A 22390-nucleotide genomic window follows, 5' to 3' on the forward strand; every position below is an offset into this window, starting at 1 on the left:
GAACAGAGACATATCTATGTTTATTCCACTGCTGGAGCCCTTAATCAAAGAGATGAATAATCACGGAAAACCATCCATAATCACACTTATAAAGCCACCAAGTACACTTTTCTCTGGTAAGCTGTCATAAAGTTACAGACAGTAACTTATACAGAAAACAATATCAACTTTGGTATAATTCATTGAGAGTGCATTTTCATTTAAAATACAGAATTTAGTGCAGATGTAAGACATTAAGCAAAAAGAATATTAGAGTATCTATTAGTCCTGATGTATTAATCCATAAACTAGACATCAAATAGAGTGAGGAAAAAACATCCTAAGAAACATGCTTCTAAACCAAATCTGTATATAGCTAAAATATAACAGGTAAGACTTACTACCTCTAATGAAACATCCTTAAGCTTAGTAGAGAGTCTTGATAAAACTTCAATTTCTTCCATTCTGGCAATACGTAGATTACCATTAAAATTTAAGTTTACAGACTTAAGATTTAAAATATGGGGGAAAATAAATCAGTCAACTCTTTATTATCCATGCGTGTACTGAATTACAGATTGATCATCATCTGTCAGAACTAGTCAGCTTAGTTCCATCTGAAATCAACTTCTGGCAAATTATGATATAACTTAGTTTTATATATTTAATATTAAAAATAGAGTACTATAAGTATTCTGTCTAAGAGAATACATTGCTAAGTCTTAAATCATTAGTAAAAAAAAAATATTTAGACCGTACACCTTAATATGAGCAAAAAATGAAATAATTACATGAAAAATCGGAATGACATCTTTGTATATGAATACAATATTAAGCTATTTATTCTGATAACTTAGCACCTGATCCTTTGTCCAGGACAGACTTTAGATCAAAATTAAGAATCACAGCCATAATCTGAAGAAAATTGTTTATCCTACTTTTGGGTGCCTGAAGTAGGACTGAAAAGCAAAAGAGAGTGGAAATAGTATGGAAACTACTATTAATTCTCATAAATCTAGATGGAGATGGTCTGAAATAATACCTCCCAAATACTCCAGGATGGACAGTCTCCTCTACTTTGCAGATATTTTTTTCTTCAAAATGATTACTGTTCTACTTGCAGATTATTCCACACACATTTTATCACTCTGTTCCTTCAGAGGTACTCTCCTGTACTACCCTGCCCATACTGCCATTGTGCTACTCCAGATTTGCTGACAGCATCTCCTCCTTGGTGACTGGTTTGGAAACATACCTCTAGCCTCAACATATTCTCAAAGAGAATAGGGAGGTATACTAAGTATACAGATGCAGATGGTGCAAAACAACATCAGCATGAAGAGACATGAGAATGGGAATGTCATTTAGGACTTGCTGCAGAAAGAAATACTGCCTTGTTATGCTTCAGCTATGGCGTTACTCAGGATTATTCAAAAAAAAAGAAGAAGGTCAAACATTTATTAAGGTATTGGAGTATATTTTTATATTGTTTGTCCTAGTTCTCCCATTCTATTTGAATCCAGCACGTGCTGTAAGGGAGTATATGTTATCTATATATACAAGAAGCAAGTTGTTTTCCTACAAAACTTGCTGTTTAATAAGACAGGCATGACAGGGTTATCTGTTTTGTTTTGTCTGTGTTTGTATGCCATGGTCCTCTAAGAAGAGTGACTGGGTCAGGCAGAAAAGGAGATTCTCTGGCATGAGAATAAACTGATCATTCTCAGGGGGCTAAACTTGCAGATTTCAGGTGACGGTAGCAGGAAGAAAATCCATTTTAATTTCTATTCTTTCATTAAATAATCATTTTTCTTTCTATTTAAAAGACATTCTAACAAATATTTATCAAAACTTGCAGCGATTTAAAACCTTTTTAGCCTCCTTTGGGAACTTCACTCTAAGGAAAAGGCTGAGGCAGAACCACCTCTAAAGTTTCCCAGCTCAAGGTTATTCCACAAATCACATTAAAAGTTAGGAAGAAGTTTATAATCAAAACACAGACCCCTTATAGTTTATTAAATATCAATTTAGATACTTAATTTATATTGTTTCGGGGGAGATGAATGGACAGCCTGGTAATTTTTAAGTATGCATCATGGCTACGCAGCTTGCTCTTGGTTTTCTTTATACAAATAAAATTACCGTGTAGGCTTTTACTACACCATGAATAGGATTTGGTGTAATAAGACTGGGTTATAATTCCCCATGTGTTTTGTTTTAGTGATTAAAATCTAGAAGATTTTAACTCCTCTAGAGTTAAGCAGCCACTATTAAGAAAAAGCTACAGAAGCTGAAAATACATAATGAAAAGGGGTCACTACATGAAATTAGACTCTAGTTAGCAGTAACTAGAGCTATTCCAGTTAACTATTTCATTGTTAGTTGGTGGTCTCTGTTAAAGGAATCCCTGGCTTTAAGGGATTTGTTTAGACTTTGGCTTTTTTTCACTTCTGAAAAATTACAAAGAATCCCTTTGTTACATGCTTTCCATAACAGAGGTAAAGGACTCTGCTTGAGGTATGGAAGTCAGTTTATTCTTGCAAGTAAAGATAGCCTTTATACCTGTACAGATAATGCTATGTATCATGCATGTAGCTAGAGCGTTTTGTAATGTCATCATTTTGAAATATTTCATCTTAGTCTGTAGTAAGATAAATAATACACTACACTCCAAAAGCTCCATTTGTAGGTCTCTAAGGTGTTCTGCAAATGGTAATTGATCGGTTATCACAAACTTGTGAGGTTAAAAAATATATGTACATAAGGTTCTTCAATCCAAAAAAAAAAATTCAACCTACTGCAATGCTCCTCAAATGAAGAGACACATTTAAGTAGTAAATTAAAGGTGTCAGAAAGAAACAAGGCAAAAGAGCATCTCTCATTTATCTGAAGCAATGGATGTGGAATATTAAAAATCACTTAGCAGCAGCATTGACTCAGACTGACACTGATTAAGATGGCAGTACACAGCAGCATGATGCAACTTTGATTTCTGAAACCTAGATTTCCTTTCATTTTCATCTAGTATTAATGACAGTCATTCCACATTAGATAATGTAGTCAAACCAGTCGTGTTTTCTAAGATAAATGTATTTTAATAATCATTGTAAAGAATATTCTTTAGGTCTTAAATAATTTTAGCAGCTTTTTCTGACCTTTTGCTGATAGAAGCCTCAGTTTTGGCAAACAATCTGTTTAGAATGGAACGCTCCATAGCAGGTGTTTGCCTCATTTCAATTTGGTGTGGTAGCACTAATTCTGTGGAAAATTATTTTGTGATGCAATGTGTACACAAATTTAAAAACAAGATATCAAGGTGAAATAAACTGGAGTGTAAGAGAGGAAAACATAATAATATTGTATTCAGTACATAAAAATACTTTAAATAGATTAATCAGCAAATTGCATAAATTTCTATAAGTTTTGTATACAGAAGCATGTTATCACTCTTTTGGTACTTTTAGAGAGATTGAAACAAAGAATACTCAAGCAAGGATTCATTTTTTTCTTCTTTTAAATGACTGCTGACACCTACTTGGTATCAAATCTCCCTGTATGCATGAAGGTATTCAGATATTTTTCTTTTCAGACTTTATCACTAAGACCATTTACAATAAAAAGTGGGAAATATTCTTTATGCCTAAATAGACTAGATAGATTTAATATTGGTTTGAATATTGGTATGATCATAGCAATATCTGGGTTCCTACCACCTACTAAAGAGCCTGATATCCAGCCCACAATGAACCCCTCCCTACTGCACAAGCCCACTATTGTATAATTCTGTGATTACGGCATTCAACGGCTATGCTGCCACAATTCTGCTGTCATCAGTACTGAAAAAATAGCAATGAAATACTAGAAATTTCCATACACACTACAGTCACATCTCCCAGCTATAATACATATGCACAAGACCAAGGAAAAATGTAGTTCAAACCTAGTAATCCTGATTCTAACAATTGGAAAGGAGAAGAATAAGAATAGGAGAAACACACAAAGCTTAAAGCACAACTCTAGTTTCTAGCAACTTTTGAGTTAAGAAATTTTCCTAAGCTGAAGCTGCATCTGTATTTTTGCATTTAATAAAAGCTTACCAACATTTCTTCATATCTCTCCAATCCTATCTAAAATGTATTTATACTTTTAGCATGTGTAATACCTACAACAATGAATTCCACACTTCAGTTATGCCTTATGAAAAGGTACTTTATTTTAAAACACCTGTCTAGTACCAACTTGATACTCACTCAAAAATCATGAATAATTATTTCCAATTCATCTTTTCCATGCCATCCATTAATTTATATTCTCCTTTTGTTTCCAAGCTGAACTTTTTACCTATTCAGTCCCTCCTTGCAACATCAAACTGTACTTTTTCTTGAGTGAAAGACCAGAACTATCCAAGATCTCAGTATCCAAGATCTGAGGGAATCATGGACTTCCTATGGCACTGTGGTGTTTTCAGTTGTTTTTTTGTTTGTTTGTTTGTTTTTTGTTTTTCTGTGGTCTTTTATCAGTCATTTCTAATAATCTAGTTGTCTTTCTGATTACGGCTGAATGTAACACCACCATTTTCATAGAAAAGCTATACTATAAGATAGCCAAAACAGGTACAAGTAGTTTAGAGACTGACATTGTTTAGGCATAATTGGATGATTTTCCTCATGTGCATCGCTTGACATTTATCATTATTGAACTGTATGTCATTATGTTGTTCTTTTACTCAGTATCTTGAAAACCTTCTGCAACTCTTCTGTCAGTTTTAGTTTTCACTACTGTGAATAACTTAGCATCATCAGTCAGCTCTGTCACCTCACTATTCATGCCCTTGTCTGGATTACTTATAAATAGCAACATAGATCTTTGTAACGCATCCTTCTTAATATACCTACATTTTTAGAATTGATCTCAGTTCTCTACTTACTAAATTTTAACTACGTAAAAGAAGCTGATCTATAAGATAAGAGGAAAGGTCCACTGATGGATTTTAAGAGTCTTTGGTGCATTGACTGTCAAAAACCTTCTGAAAATCCAAGTAGAGTATCCAAACCCAGAACATCTGTCTTCTTAATAACATTGATTCCTGCAAGGAAAACTCTACTACTGAGGTCTGAGCATCCAGCAAAAGCTCTATTCACTTTTCCTCAGAATTTTATCAGCTACACAGATCAGATCTACTGGAAGCAAACCACAGTTTAATAGAAAATCCTCTGCAAAGTCTCTGTGTTACTTTAACCCTCAAAAGAGAGAGGCAAGCCATAGTTTCAGAGTAATGAAGTATTCAGGTACCACTGGGAGGAGGCTTGGAAGAGACAACTGTGATTTCAGTCTTTTTGTCTCCTCTGTTCACACCACATTAGACACACAAGGCCTGAACCCTAAATAAATGTTCCTGCATTCGAAAGAAAGAAACATTGCCTCAGCTTTTCCTTAACCTCACCAAGCAATGTCAAAGCTCCACATATATCCACTTAAGAGCAGTTATAACACTGCAAGGGCTCCCAGCAAAAGGGTCCCATACTAGCATATCCCTATTTAGGGAAGGAACCGTATGATGGAGTACTACACATCCATTCACTTGTGCTAGTTAACAAGGATGAATTCAACTACTCAACACATACATGCAACCATCATGTATTAACGAACTAGCATATAGCCAACATTACCTGTTATCACCTGCTACATAGGCTACATTTATATGGGTAGCTTAACCCTCTTCTCAAGGCCACAGAACTTGCCTCGATAGGACTAACATTACCAGCCTAAAGAATCTTTCCCTTGCTTACAGCTGAGTTCCAGAGCTCTTCAGGGCAGTGTTTATGGACAAAGTCTTTGCATTTGGTGTCACACTGAGCAGACTGGAAATAAAGAAACTACATCACCCATTCCATGCAGCTACCTTACCCATACTTGCAAATGACAAAGCACACTACCTTCAGAGATTTTTCTAGAGGTCTCTTATTCTTTCCAGTGTGCATGTGTCTAATTACAACTACTGAAAAATACCTTCTCCTTACCCACAATTCAAAGCAGAATGTAATAAAGCAACGACTATCAGCTTCCAGAACCTTATTTCCAGTCCCATGTAAGATCCACAACAACCAACATCACCTTGACATTTATACTCATTAAAATTCCACATACAAAGTTGCTGCTGAGAGTGACCATGGGATTAGAATTGTGCTGCCTTCAAATTTCTTAAAGCATCTGCTGCAGGCACAGCATGCTCCTCAGTGTTCTTTATATTCCCAGTAATCTCTCAGAATGTAATGGAAACAATAATCAGAATGAATTGGGGAGAAAGATGACGTTTTTGTAATTTTTGTTGAAAAGTCTTCAGAACTACAGAATCTTCATTGAGATATTTTTTTCTTACTTCAGGGAAGAGATAGCACTGATTGACTGACTCAATATGTCAATTAGTACTGAACTGGTTTTGCACACCAAAAAAAAGCCTTGTGTCATGTGGATTAGTGTAATAGACAGAAAGCCACATGGGGTGTACACTTTTAATCTACTTGAAAAGGGAGAGTGATTGATGAAATGATGTATAATATGTCCACATAGTCATGCCCTACATTGACAAAATTAAGGTGTCAGTGGTTAGATCAGAACAGCTTATGGATGAAGAACACATTGATGCTGAATAAAGAAAAGACTAAGATGAGCTGAGAGAAGCACTTGCTAAAGTTTCTATCCCCTGTTGTCATGTGCGGTGAAAATAATAACTCTCATATTGTCAGTCAGTAGTTTTCCATGTCATACTGCTTTTCCCTTGACTTCCCATCAAGCAACTCATCAGGTTCAAGGTTCTTTTATTTAGGCCAGATTTTTAAAAATAGGTTCTGAAACCTTTAGGAGGAGAATCATAGCTGACAACTTTTGTCTCAACCACAGAACTTTCATGCTTCACGTAGAAGATCATCTGTGCAGTGTGGAGAGCATTTTTAGGAGCTAGTTAGAGTACAAAAAGGATTCCCACAGGAACTGACTGACTGCCATCATGAACCTCATCACTGCTCAAAGCACTCTGAATTACTATAGGTCCTTTTTTTGGGCAAATAAGTACACTTAACAGAGAAAGAGAAGAAAACTACTAATTATACTTGTGGTACAGAATTCTTAATTAAATTTGAACCTTTACCAAAATTTACATATATATATTTATAACACTTATTATCTGAATTTATTAAATAGTTTTCTGTTTCAGGTATATGGAGGAAACAAACACATGGATTTGTGTTGGTTTACAAAACCATGGCTTATATTCCATTCCAGTCTATAGAGATTCTTTTTGAGGGCTTTCATCATAATATTTGAGTACAGTTTGGTCAAAACATGCTGAGTTGCACTTACTGTTAGTCTCTGCTTTATATCTTGTAAAAATGCACACAACTGCATACAAAATGAAATGACTGCTCATTACTGGCACTCCTTTAAATTAGTTTCCCTTGACTTTACCATACTTAGCAATATAAAATATAGTCAGTCACCACAGAAATTAATCTCCTCAATAATTTTCTTCAGGTCAATGGCAATCAGAAATTTGATCATGAAAATCAATTTGTTCAACCTTCTTTGTTCAAGGTACACATACAAAGGGAAAACAACCAAACTAAAACCCAGAAAAAGCACGTTTTTTTTCTTCTCAAAGTGAAAAAAACACAAATGTTACTCTTAAACTCCTCTTAACTTACAGAACTTCCATTGCAGCTAAATTAAACCAGACCTAAAGAAAAGACACTTACTGGTTCTGCTTGCTTAATATAACCTCATTTTTTATTAAATTCATTTAACTTAGTTAAAAATATGAATTTCATTTCTGATTAGAAATTTTAAAGAAATATCACAGTTATAGTGTAAAAAACACATCCTTTTAAGAATGTTTTGGCTTTTTTTTTCTCTCCCCTTCATAAAATGCTGCTTATAACCAACTTTGTCTAAATGAGCAATCCAGGCGTCAGAGATCAACCTAAAATACACATTTCTCTCAGTAAAAGAGTTTCCTATTAACCGCTGCTATACTTAAATATTGATCTGGAACCTTGAACATGTCTACCTTCAACTTTTAAAAAAAGCACCAAGTTCCACTGGGTGCTAGCATTTATATTCATAGATTCCAGTCATGCACAGTGAGCAGCAATTAGAAGATATCCCTTGAGTAACAGCATTTCTAAAAATATTCTGTATGCATCATAGAAGATGAAGTACCACTTTCCTCTGAAGTAATGTAAGCTGTACATTCAAGTATAATTAGCACACTAGACTTCGTAAATAGTATTAAACTAATTACTGCTTGCACCACTAGTGGCAGATGTGGTTAGAGATTATTAATTACAGTGGACAATTTCTTGAATTTAACATACTGAATTGAAGGCACTTTCTCCACTTTATTTTCTATCTGAATGGCTATTTGTTGAGTGTCAGGAGGGCTTAAACTAGGGAGAACTGTTCTGTCTGAAAATGAGTGAACAAAGTAATGAATTTTATTTTCTCAAACTAATAAAAAAAAGTTGTTCATTGACAAGGATAGAGTTATTCTTAAATAAATAAATTTTGATACAGACTTATTCTAAATCAGAGAACCTATTCTACTAAAGCAATGCGTGTCACAAATTTACAGTCATTGGAAAGGCAGGAAGTTTTATCTATATCTACATCTTATTTGATGTGTTCATATGGGCTTTAAACAAACATCTAAAACTTTCAACATGTGTGATGAAGTAAATTGTTCCCCACAGATCTAGGTACTTAAGTAAAACTCACTTATTGCTAGCCAATGGTTACTTACAAGAGAGTGGGACAGTCATTCCCTAGATTCAATATAATGTTGTACTGAATGTGGGGATGGGAGCAGAGGAGGAAGGGTTGTAAAAGGGAGCTATCCCCTTCATGCTATTTTTCCAGAGCAAAACAAAACAAAAACCAGACCATTAAAGTTTAAACAGCAGCTAGGTGAATCCTATATAATGTGCAGACAGAAGATATTGCAATTTTAGTAAATGTTGACGGACCTCCATAAAAAATGGTACATATTTCTGTCAAAATAAGACACACTGATAACCCGCAGAAGTAAAACAATTATTTTTAAAAACTGAGGTGGTTCTAGAATGATGTCATAATACAGCAATATACAGACTGACAGACAAGTAGGAAGATAGGTACTCATTCCTCACCTACATTTAGCTTTATTTTATATAACACATTTTGCCATATTAAAGTTAGGTTAAACTGTTCAGTTCTGTACAATTTGCCCTCTTGACTATTAATTGGTTAGATTTTTTGTGGATAAGGACCATTTGTTTGAATACAACTCTTCATAGGTTGTGAGAATTGATGAAAAATAGTAAAATGTCATTTAAATTCCATTTTTTGTTGTTTTATTTTTGGTTTTACTGTTCTCACTTACTTAGGCTTTATTTGCTAAATATTAAATTAACATGCACACCAAGTAGAATTCAACCTCTAAAAACATTTCATTTCTACGATCAGTCATTCTTTTCTAGCATAATCCCTAGGATCACTCATTCTTATCTAGCATAACTTGATAAAATATAGCTGTTTTAGGTGCTTGACTTACACGCTATAATGAGTGTGCCCTTAACTTAATTCAGTACATAAACACAAATTTCAATGGGAATTAAATGGTCATCCCATTAAGTATAGTGGGTTATACTTTCTGTGGGAATTCAGGCACAAAAATGCATTGGGACAACTTACAATGATTTGTCAATCACTAATTCAAGCCTTCTGACCTACTGTTTTGCTGACAATTATTTCATAATATAACTTCTGGTTTCAGCCAGCTTAGCTCAAATAAAAATTAACCAAAAACTTTGAAGAAAACAAATTTTTAGTGATATGTGAGGTGTACAATATGTGGGATAGTAATCATAATACAATTTTAGGTAAGCAAACAATTATACTTAGAGAAAAACATCCACACAAACAAAAATATCATAACTGTTATAAACTGTTACTCTTGTTGATGATTTCACTGGGAATAGTATTGATGGAATGGTGTCTTCAACCCCTCAAAACTGTTTTTTCAAAGATATATTAAAAGCATAATGATAAAGCGGAAAAAAAATCGCTAATATGTAGCAACATACTTGCTTATAGAATCAAGTGTTACATTTATATGAAAATCATTTTAAGAACTGCTATTGCCAAACCTTAAGCAAATATCTTTCTCGTTCTCTTTGTAATTTTTGAACTAAATGTAGTAAACCAAGTCCAAATGCTTTACTTTTTCCTTGAAAATTAAATCTCTTTATAAACAATAAAATATTCCTGTCAGATAGAACCACAATACATTTTAACCCATAATTCAAACAGCTTCTAAATCTTCAAAACATTCAATTTATCAATAGGTTTCAGCCAACTACCCTGCAATTAATTAATTTGTTGCCAGACTTACTGTCGTGCGATGGATTGTCAACAAGACAGGATGCTGTGTTACTGCTTCAAATGTTGATAAAGTAGTCTTAATCAATTCTTCTGATGCAGCTGGTCCTATTGGTAAAAATCATTATATTTCCTTCAAAGATGCAATAGTTTTAATGCCTACATATAAAAGTGCAGCAATATCATAGGTTATCTTACCTATTGCTCCATCCAAGTTGGTTTCTCCCGAGTCTATCGATCGGATAAAATTCTACAGAAGAAGAAGCATTTATTTGAAACACTTTAGAAACAAAAATGAAGAAGCATAATCACCGATTAATTACAATATGAAATTCTTTAAAGGACTGTGTAAATACAAAATGTTAATGTACCTGCAGTTAGGAATTCTCATAATAATTTAGATATGAAAGACAAAGCATCCATGATCTGGCTATTAAAAAATAATTTTGCAAGTTTTTAATGCTGCTGGACACTTAAACGTAGGGTACAGTAAGGACCATTACTTTGACTAATATCAGGAATGATAGCATTTCCAGCTAAAGAGGCAGTAATTAAATGTCTTACTTTATTGTTAACTGAAAACTGTACTTTCTGAAAAGCCTTTGAACTAGCTTGTATATGGCTATGTTAAAATAACTCACTAAAAAGACCAAAGACTCTTCCGGAAAATGCAATTTTCTGTTATTTGTACCATCTTTTGATCTCCATGCCTTCTACGCAACACTATGGATACACTTACGCACAGGAGTGCATACAAAAAGGCATAGCCTTCTACTAAATCACTTAAATAACTCATCATTTGGAGGAACAGGAACAATGAAGTATTAACAATCTGGGATAAGTAAATATTGTACATGTACACCCACTATTCTTTTGCCTTTTAATCTTGATTTCACTCTTTTGCTTCCACTTTTATGCATAGCAGTTTATTTCACAGGGTATGCAAAAGACATTTTAATGGCACTTGCTAGAGAAGGAAAACTTAGCCAAATTTATGGTATGTTTTTATTTGCTGATTTAACATACAGAGAACATATCATGGATAACATCTGATTTTCAATGTGCACACATCCTTATATATTTATATGATGTAAAGCATTAAGAAAACGATTGCTTTGAAACACTTGTTTCATATTGTTTTATCAATTACAGCTTTGTTATTACATATTAAATTGGCAGAAGTGCCTACATGGGTTACTTTTCCACAGTATGTGAGAAACAGCTAAAGGATTCTTCTCTAATTAGAAATTCAGGTAGAAGTTAATTGTATATTTCATAATCTAAAAGTATCTCAGAGGCAGTCATAAAAAGCAGTTGTTTCTATTAAAAAAACAGGTGTTTTACCTTCCTGATCATTTGAAGAAAATTACAGTTATAATCTAATTAATTTGTTTTGGAAGAGAGCAAATTATTTTGTTTGCTCGTTTAAGACAGTTTCACACATAATCATAGCGTCAAGACTAATCTAGAAAAATCCATATAGTTCATGCATAAATTGTTCTGGCCACTATTGCTTATTTCCTTAATTTTCTGTTGGAAACACAAGAAGGGGATGTATTTATACACTGTTGTTTTTTGAGCAATGGAGAGCGTGTGTGTTCCACTGCAGGTGAGTGTGCACCCATTGCATTCCACTGGGAGCCTACTATTAGCTGTGCCTCTGGGGCACAGCCTGTCTTTTCTGTGTCTTTCTATTTACAGCTGAAAACATGAAAGGACTGTCCCAACTCCCTCTCAATTTCTTTTCACAGAAGCACTGAGAATTACAGTGATGACAGAAATAACTTCAAAGCAGCAAGAAAAAAATATATTTCTCAATGAACAACAGTTACAGGAAAATAACTACTTCTTTCTTTCCCGATACCAAGCACACATCTTTCCATTCCTAATCATTTTTCATTGTAAAGAGTAAGATTTCAGAATAAATCAGAAAACAAAACAACAATGACAACCAAAAATCTGAAGGACTGGATTGCTCAAGTCTTAGAGGCCTCAATTATAGCACAAAACTTGAAAAAGTACAAGCCGATGATCAAATGTCCCTTTACAGATTCCACTGGGAATGTTGCTAAACAAAAAAATTCCAGAGTAGACTGTTCCCTGGTAGAATGGATAGTTACTCTTCCAGAAGTAATTACATTAGACATATCATAACACAGTTACATAAAATAGACTCTATTTTGATATTCATTTTTCAGATATACTACTTCCCTGCACTTTTTATGCATAAATTGAAATAGCATATTTAAGTTCCTGAACTGCCTTGTTCGATGGACATAGAAGGACAAGAGACAGGAAATATTCAGTCAAGTAATCTTTCCCTCTTTGATCTGAGAGAAAAGGTGTGGTAATATAACCAGCCTGATTTCCTCAGTCAGTAGTTCAAGTTATTTGGAGAAAAGTCAAAAGAGAACCTATGTTGTACCTGGCCTCCTGTACCTACACTGTTGACTAAAGAATTTCACCTTCTAGATGGTTGATCCAAAACCATTAATAAATCCACTGGCTACTTACAAGTGCTCCAAAGAGATAAAATATTTTGTAATCCAACGTCCTTTTCTCTTTATTGTAATGTGAATTTTTCTACAGATATTTTGAGAACACTTTCTTCTCAATCACTGACTAGGAGACCTAAATTACACCCACATTTTCTTGGAATCAAAAGTCAAAGGAGAAAGAGAAGTGAATCTGAACAGTAAAATTTAATCTAGCTGTCTGTGGTGAAGCATTTCTTCTGCATGCAATTGTGGAAATCAATACATAGCTGTCATTTATGAACACGCGGACTTGAAAGTATTTGCTTAACTCTGCTACACAACTTTAGAAATGAGCTTTTTCCTCATTCAGCAGAAACAACAGCCTCAGTATATGGAAATTATATTACAACGGTAATACTTCATTTTAACTATACTATCTTATGGGACAGTTAAAAGTTCATTTACAGTCATCAATATCATAAATTATTTACAGATGTTACGAGACAAATATCTCTAGCTTATAATACTCAGTGTTTAATCAACTAAATACAATGTAGAAGTACTGGCAACTTTAATTTATATTTAATTTCTAGTCAGGGCTTCAGCAAAAATTCTATAAAGAATACTGGGTACAACTCAGAGGTAAATCTAACACAGAGGTAAAATAAAGTACAAGTAATTTGCAATATATCATATATATGCAGAGTATACTTGAATACAAGATTTTCCCTTCAACTCAATAGATTGCTGTAGAATATATATAGTTTTGAATAGAACAAAATGAGTAGAACAGAACAGTTCAGTTGGAAGGGACCTGCAAAAATCAAGTCCAACTGCCTCACCACTTCATAACCAAGCATATTGTTAAAGCACATTACTGAGGACATTGTCCAAATGCCTGTTGAACACTGACAGGCATGGGGCATCAACCACCTCACGAGGAGCCCTGTTCCAGTGTTTGACCACCCTCATGGTAAAGACATTTTTTGCAATGTCCAGTCTGAACCTCCCCTGGTGCAGCTTTGTGCTGTTCCCTCATGTTCTGTCATCAGTGACCAGGGAGCAGGGACTAGCACCTCCCTCTGCGCTTCCCATCCTCAAGGAGTTGTAGAGAACCATGAGGTCACCTCTTGGTCTCCTCCAGATGAGACAACCCAAGTGTCCTCAGCCTCTCCTCATAGGACATGCCTTCCAATCCTTTTACCAACTTTGTTCCCCTCCTCTGCGTGCAATATTCACGGTGAAGCTACACTAACGCTAAATATAGAGGGAGAATCACTTCTTTTGACCAAGTGGCTATGCTGTGTTTAATGCACCCGAAAATACAGTTTGCCCTCTTGGTTGCCAGGGCACACTGCAGGCTCATGTTGAGCCTGCTGTTGACCAGCACCCCCAGATACCTTTCTGGAGAGCTGTTCTCCAGCCTGTACCTGTGTCCTGCATTACTCCATCCCAGGTACAGAACCTGGCATTTATCTTTGTTGAATTTCACGCCACTGATAATAACCCAAAATCAAAACTAAAAAAAAATATATTCAGAATAAAGACCTTTCTCTAATTTATTATTGGAGTGTAATTTCATTGCATTAAAATAATTCCCAAAATTTTATGCATATGTATTTTTCGCAAACAAGATTTTAACTTAGATGGTTATACTCACAAGTAAGGTTCCATAGTTGAAAAGAAACTCCTCTGTGACTATCTTGGGACGAAATACCTATTTGAATTTAGCAAAAGTTTTAAAAGTTACAGTAACTGCGTATCTTATGACCAGAAAAAGTAAAACATTTTTTCACAGCCATGTTGAAAAAGAAGGCAAAATATGTATTTATCATTAGAGCTGTCCTACAATATGCAAAAATAAGGTTTACATCTTTAATGCTGCTACTTAGCTCAGATAACCATCACCCTAATTATACATTACGAAAAGATCTATTTGATCTTTTAAGCAGCGGAAGTTAGATTTTGGGAAACTGCAGGAGTTTGTACTTTGTTTAAAAATTTTTGAAAAAAATGTACCTGGGATGTCACAAGATGAAGCACTACAGGCATCATGGGAAGGCACATCTTCAGCTGTTTGGCCTGAAGTGTTGATGGGTGTTTGCGTCCAGAGACATTAGTTAAGGCATTGAGAATGTCACCTGCAGAAAACAACATTTCAGACAGATCTAACATAACTAGTTTGCTAAATAGCACAAAATGACATATAAAGCATCTCTGTTCCAGTATCCTCACTGCAATCCCATCATCTCCCTCCTGATGAAAGTAGTGGTCATGTGAGTGAATGATCATAAAAATAAAGGCTGATCCAACACTTTTATTACCTATTTAGTTTTCAGACAGGTCATTTTCCTGCTCCAGCTACAGAGATATAGAATCATAGAATCATAGAATGGTTTGAGTTGGAAGGGACCTTAAAGATCACCCAGTTCCAACCCCCTGCCATGGGCAGGGACACCTCCCACCAGACCAGGCTGCCCAAAGCCCCATCCAGCCTGGCCTTGAACACCTCCAGGGAGGGGGCATCCACAGCTTCTCATAAGGCAGCCTATTCCAGTGCCTTACCACCTGCAGAGTAAAGAATAAATCTTCCCTCTTTTAGTTAAAACTATTACTCCTTGTCCTATCACTAGAGCTCAAGAGCTTCACCATAATTTGGTGACATAATACTCAAGGAGTGTATTTCTCCTGCAGCAATAGTACCACCAGAAGAAAGAAACAAGCAATGTTCCCCACTTCCTCAAAAGCCTTCCATCAGCTGAGCACACATACACACAAATTTAACAATGACATAAGTTATCTAAAGAACGCTCTCATGATCTCATAGAAAGAGGTAGCAGCAGGTCAATGAGAGAACTTAGTCCATAACAAACCTCAGACACAACAATCAGGGAACAAAATTCTAATTTCAGTAGTGAGAATTGTAATTCAAACTTCAGAAGAGAGATATAAAAACCAAGGAACATTATGCCGAATTTGTGTTACGTTATTGTCTCAGAAATCCGTGACCACTTCTGCATGGAATAAAGAACAGAAGAAGCAAGAGAAAAGTCATATGTAAAGAAAGAAAATCTAGTCCTTTTAGCCTGAAATATTATAAGCCAAATCCTGTCTTTAAAAAACACGTACTATATGTTTTCCCTAATGAGAGAGCTACACAAAACTGTAAAAGGGAAATCTCATAGCTATTAAACAAATAAAGGACATGATTCAGTATTTTATACAGTTTTCATGCCAGAACAGGCCCTTCCTTTAAAAGTAAGTCACAGAGTTTACTCATGTTGAAAAATAGCAATGCTTTTCCTCTGCTCCCATGGAGTTCAGTTTTCAACATAAGCAGAATGACACAGCCAGGCACTAAAATAGGTTGTAAAAATACTTATCCTTAAAGATTTGAATCATTCTATAATATACTGCTCATGAAAATGTTGCCTAAAACTCTCCAAACACATAAAACAAAATATTGTCTTTTCAGAGAATTTTTGTTTAGAATTATTAACAAAACTGTAACTCAACAAGATCTCTCTGTGATTAACAAATAATCAATTGAACCCTTGACTCTCTTTCTCTATATTTGTCTTACATAATCACCACTTCCGTCAATTTGTTGATAAATAGATGCAGTTGTTTCAATTCTTAGTGTGATCTAAGCAAATTGTAATTATCTTGTAAAGAGAGGTTAAATATTAAACATACCTGAATAAAATTACTTTCTTACCTACAGCAACCGAAAACTTTAAAATTTATCCACAACATTATCATTTTATTTCATTTATTTAAATGTACCTTTAATGGCAATTTCTACAACTTGTTAATCTATCTGGTTTATAGCTACATCTGGTGGAAGAAGATGGGATCAGTAAGGAGCTTAAATAAATGCATATTAAAAACCAGCTAGGACTAATTCTAAATCAACAGTTAAACTGTTTTTAACTGTTCCACCTGACAATTCTTGTCATTTTTCCTACAAGCTCATAACTTTTACCTCCTCAAGCAGAACATAATCCTTCATCATACTCACAGCAATAAAAAGAAAAGGCCTTCTGACTGATACAGACAGAAAACTTAATCTCAATAAAAACAATCAAAACACAAATCTAGCTTGAAAAGGAAAACAAAGTGTAAAAATAAATAAATAAATAAAGCAGAACCCATATCAAAGAAACATTATTTTTTTATAATGATCACAGAATCACAGAATCGTCTAGGTTGGAAGAGACCTCCAAGATCATCTAGTCCAACCTCAGCCCTAACACTAACAAGTCCTACACTAAACCATATCACTAAGGGCTACATCTAAACGTCTTTTAAAGACCTCCAGGGACGGTGACTCGACCACCTCCCTGGGCAGTCCATTCCAATGCCTAACAACCCTTTCAGTAAAGAAGTTCTTCCTAACATCCAACCTAAACCTCCCCTGGCACAACTTTAGCCCATTCCCCCTCGTCCTGTCACCAGGCACGTGGGAGAATAGACCAACCCTCACCTCATTACAGCCTCCTTTAAGGTACTTGTAGAGAGCGATGAGGTCTCCCCTGAGCCTCCTCTTCTCCAGGCTAAACAACCCCAGCTCCCTCAGCCGCTCCTCATAAGACTTGTTCTTCAGACCCCTCACCAGCTTCGTTGCCCTTCTCTGGATTCTCTCAAGCACCTCCATGTCCTTCTTGTAGCGAGGGGCCCAAAACTAACTATTGTTACTAATAGTAACAATATTTTTGATTTATAGCACTTTCAAGTTCTGAGAAAATATCAGGGCCTACTGCATTAACTGTATACAGGGCCTACTGCATTAATTGTATATGTATATTGTATACTGTATATAATTGTATATATAATATTGTATATTATATTAATAATATATATTAATTGTATATATGTATTGTATACATATAGTATATGTATATAGATAGTAGAAGGTGAATTTCTGCCTCAAAACATTTATAGTTTGAGACTTCCAAATCCTACAATATACCCAATATATGAACCTGATTAGTTAGAAAAGTTAGGAAAAAAAGGAGGGGGGGGGCGGAATCAGCTGTTTGCGACAAGGCAAAAAACTGCATTCTCATTGGAAGTAAAGTTTCTTTTAAAATAGCCGCATGACCATTAGATCTACGGACTTTTGCAGTGCTATTATTTCATTTTCAATATTCTAGCAATAATGTAAAAGATGAAACATAAACCAGCTATCATCTCATTGAAAAATAAAGTTATGATTTTTTATTATTATTATTTAATGACAAGTCATACACAATCATGGCTTGATTTACTCCATTTCTTTCTGGAAAACTCTCAGCATTTCCTTCCTTGTGTTCCTATTTAGTTTTCTTACTCCGTTCTGTGGGAGATCTCACCCACCAGCTTTAATAAGCATTTTAATGCCAATTATTCAGACTGGCCACACCAATCTCATATTTTCTCCTTCATTCCTTTCTGTCTTCCTCCTTTCCCCTTTCTTTCTCTTCATCCTTTTCCCCACCCCTTTTCCATTCCTTCTTTACTTCCTCCCATTCCCTCCACTCAATTCCTTCTTTCTCATCTCCACTTCGTTTCTTCTTTTTCTTCTTCCTCCTTCTCTTCACTTTCTTTCCTCCCTCCTTCACTCTTTCCTTCCTTCCTTCCAAATTAATTCTTTTAAATAGAAAACTCATCTTTCCTCATACATCATACAGCACAGCTTTCTCCAGGAAAGACAGTCTCACCACTCCTACTCATCTGGGGTCATTTTTGTGACATTTCTTTTATTCAATATCAACCTGATGTTCATCTCTTGCCAACAGATCCTCAGTACTTTTTCAAGATTGTATTACTTCTGTCTAAACACTCAGAATATTCATCTTGTTTCATCACCTTCTCTTCACTGATCCTCCAGATTCTCAAGTTAAGTTCTTTCTACTCCAGCTTCTTCTCTCTAGTTGCCCAATGAGTCAAAATTATGCCCTGCAATTTGCAGGTTTTGTCATATTTGCACACATACTTTTCACTGTTCTATATGCTCCAACTATGACAAGTTAGAGCATATTCAATGTTGACAGGACTTCATCTGCTACACCCAAGCAAATTTGTTTGAACATGTATGACCAATACAAAGTAGCTTTTTATTGTTTCAGAGACTCAAATACTAGTGAAATTTGAGCAGATATGCATAAAATTGGCCAAATGCATATCCTTGGCACAACAGCTCCTTTGCTGGAATGTCAAGTTTTTATTCCTAAGTATGAGGGATGGGGCAAGGTAGCACTGATGCTCTCTCAGAGAAAATCTTTCCGTCTTTTCTTCTGTATGAAGAGATCAATTTCTGATTATCTATAAATATTCAAGTGTCTAAGCTGAAATTTTCCAGAAAAATTGCCTCAATCAAGCACTCAGCATACATATTTAAGCATAAATGATTAACACATACTCATGGATATGATGTGTTATATCTCTCCTTCCTCTGTGCTTTATAAGGTAAGTTTGTTTTTAGGATTTCCAATCTTTGGAATATCTTTAGAACATTGATAAAACTTCTTGTACAATTGGGCCTCTTCCCCAACTGAGTTGAATATGGCATTCAAGATTACAATACAAAATATCTGATCATGACATGACTAAGAAACTTTGTGAAGCTGATAACATCCAAACTTTATGTGATCAGAAAACACAATCTTTCCACTTGCATATTTAAGGAGATATTTAAGTGCTTCTCAAGGGAGTAAGCAAAGGTAAGATTTATTCAGTTAACCAACTCAATTTACCTAGAATTCCTGGCAGCTCCCACACAATGTGATAGATGAGAAGATCCAGGCATTTTGACAGGTATTCATTGCCACTTTGCTGCTCTTTTCCTGGTGTGGTCTTTCTGCTGTCTCTTTCAATATACATCACAAGTCTGCATTTAAACAAGTGCAAAACATTACCTCTCATAACAAAATAATGATACTGTAATCTCAAAAATATTACTAAAGCTGGCATTTCTAGTACCTGAGGTTACAATCAGAGAATATATTAGTGTTGACTCTGCAATTTTTGTCGAAATTTTGGATTTTCCCTTTCAAATAAATCAAATTTTAATATAACGCAAATGACTGTGCCAAGGCACAACAGGAAAAACAAACCTTAAGCTACTGTAAGTGCAGCTTTACTAGTTTAAATGAAGATATGACGTAAGGAGAGAATCCATTAGGGAGAGACTAAATTTAAAATCCACTTTATTTTGAAACATATGACCAATATATGCAATATTAGCAAAAACTAAAGACAGTCTTTTCCAACATGCAAGAATTTCAAGAAGCAGAATAATTTAAGTCAATGTAACAAGTGATCAATCTTTCAATCAAGAAACACCATACAACATTATTCATACTACAGCCTATCCAAATGTTAGCACTACTAAGAACAGCCATAGAGAAAGAGATAAAAGTCTAACTAGCCTTATACTTTTCTCTGAAAATTTGAAGTTCAAGATTTCTCAAGACAAACTCAGTGCTTCCATTCTAACTGACAAGTGCTGTATAATTATGCTGTTCTGCAGAATGACGTTTTTCATGGTAAACTATGGTAACTGATTTATTAGCCATTGGCTAACTTACAAGAGGTAGCTTTAATAATACACCTGTAACAGAATGCTTCAGGCAAGATTTTAAAATACTTATTTGAATAGATAGAAGGGCCAGTCCTTCCTTTAGGGGCCTAATATTGACATCTTTGTTTCATATTCAAACTCCCGGGAGGTCTGGCACACAGAACCATCAGTCACTGGTGAGTGAAATCCATGCTCTGGTTTTAAGAATGTATTTTAGTATGATCCCTTTTCTTACCTATCTTTATTATAATCAACTTATTTAACCTGCCTCAGGTGTATAGAACAGAACTGCAGGACTCACAAACTCATTGTTTTATGCTAGCAGATGTGTATTTCCATCATAGAGATGATTTACTCAACGGAGTAAAAATTTTGCACACAACAATACATGAAAAAACATGCAGGTGTTACTAAAATTAAGCTGCATATGATGAATAATAAAACCACTGTCTAGGAAGACAAGTCTGATTTATAAAATTCTTTAAATATTGATTTGAATCAATATTGATTGATATGGATATCAGTGAGCTTGTACACACATAAAAATGTTTTTTGACAAAAACATCGAAGAAGAGTGAATTAAAAAGGGGAGAACTGCAGAGAGTTAACTGTTATGTATAATACTGTTAATGTATCATAACAGTTAAGATCTACTACTTAAGAACTGTTCACTTATAAAAATGACCAATAGGAAAAAAGAGTATATAGTTAAAATTCGGAAGACTAAGCAGAGAAATGGTAAGATGTCTTCATACATACAGAAAATGAAAGAGACTAAATTGCTTTTTGTGTTTTCTGTACTTAACCTGTAGAACTGAAATTTCAATGAGAAAACAACAAGAATTTTTATGTGTTAGGAATACCTAACAATTAGATCAGCTGGCAAAAAGAAGTTATAGAATATCTACCAATTTTCACCAATGGTTAAAAAAGTATTTTTCAAGGATAGATTAAACGTAAAGACTTTGACCTGGATCAAAGGGATTGACTTCGCAACTCTCAAAGTCTCTTTATGGACTATTTTCTAAAATTAACTTATTCCCTTACATGAGTGACATTTACCCTCACATCCTTAAAAATCAGCTTTAGGTATCTATAAAGTTCAGCTACGATTCTACCAGCATCTGAATAGGGTGGGGGGGTAGGGAGGAAGTATATATGCTGCGAGGATGAGCTGCTGCCAGATGACTGAACTTGAAGCAGGAGGTCTCTCACTAGCAGTCTTCTCCCTACAAGAGGTTCTTCAGAACACTATGTTCAGAGACTGAGAGCCTGCCAGGAAACGATAGTAAGTCTTGCATTCTCTGAGGACTTATACAGTCCATTTACCCCGCCAATTCATTTTTAGTCAATCTCTGCTACAATGAAAGGATGAGGATTTTTAAAGGATGTTTCATACACATATATCGTTTATTTTATAGAGTTGCAACATTGGGTATATCATGCTAGTTAGAAAATTCAATCCCTATCTTCCCTTCTCCCCTCTTTCTTTTCTTTTTTTTTTTTTTTTAGTTTGATAAAAGCTTGCTGGATTTTTTCCTCAAATCACCAACTTGTGTAATTTTTCCCTCCTGCCTTCCTTTTCTATTTTGGCTGAGCATGAACATTTTCTGTTCTTTTTCTCAGCCAAAATGACTATTTTTCTGGGCCAAACTTAGCCATGAAAGGTCAATAGGTCATGTGAGACCTGAGATTGCAATAAGTCTCCAGGTAAAGCTTTTCCTCTGAGGGCATATAGAAGATGTGAAAACTAAAAATATATGGGAGGTTGGGACAGTTGGCAGAGAAAGATTTTGGTTAAAAGCTACGCTGTTTTACAATGCACATAGCTACATAGCTAGAATAAGTTGGCCTGTAATTCAGATGAATGAATCTATGTTGCTACTTTCAACCTAGAGTTGCAAAGGTCTGTTGTAGCTAACCATGGATAAGTGAATTTCAGCTTCTATATCCATCTTGG

At 35.0% G+C, this 22390-nt stretch overlaps 1 protein-coding gene across 6 annotated transcripts in view; it reads right to left on the reverse strand.

Annotated features, from left to right (window-relative positions):
• The window catches only part of ULK4 (unc-51 like kinase 4), a 243474-nt gene that overhangs the window by 148189 nt on the left and 72895 nt on the right, over positions 1–22390 (reverse strand). For all 6 annotated transcript variants that reach the window (XM_080580479.1, XM_080580478.1, XM_080580476.1 and 3 more), the window contains 5 exons: positions 19604–19737; positions 14886–15007; positions 14527–14583; positions 10588–10639; positions 10403–10497 (listed from right to left, as the gene is read on the reverse strand). In XM_080580479.1, the coding sequence (XP_080436605.1) occupies positions 10403–10497; positions 10588–10639; positions 14527–14583; positions 14886–15007; positions 19604–19737 (460 nt within the window). The remainder of the gene's footprint in view (positions 1–10402; positions 10498–10587; positions 10640–14526; positions 14584–14885; positions 15008–19603; positions 19738–22390) is intronic.

The sequence above is a fragment of the Anser brachyrhynchus genome, assembly GCF_964034855.1.
Source record: "Anser brachyrhynchus genome assembly, chromosome: 2".
Classification (NCBI taxonomy): Eukaryota; Metazoa; Chordata; class Aves; order Anseriformes; family Anatidae; genus Anser; species Anser brachyrhynchus.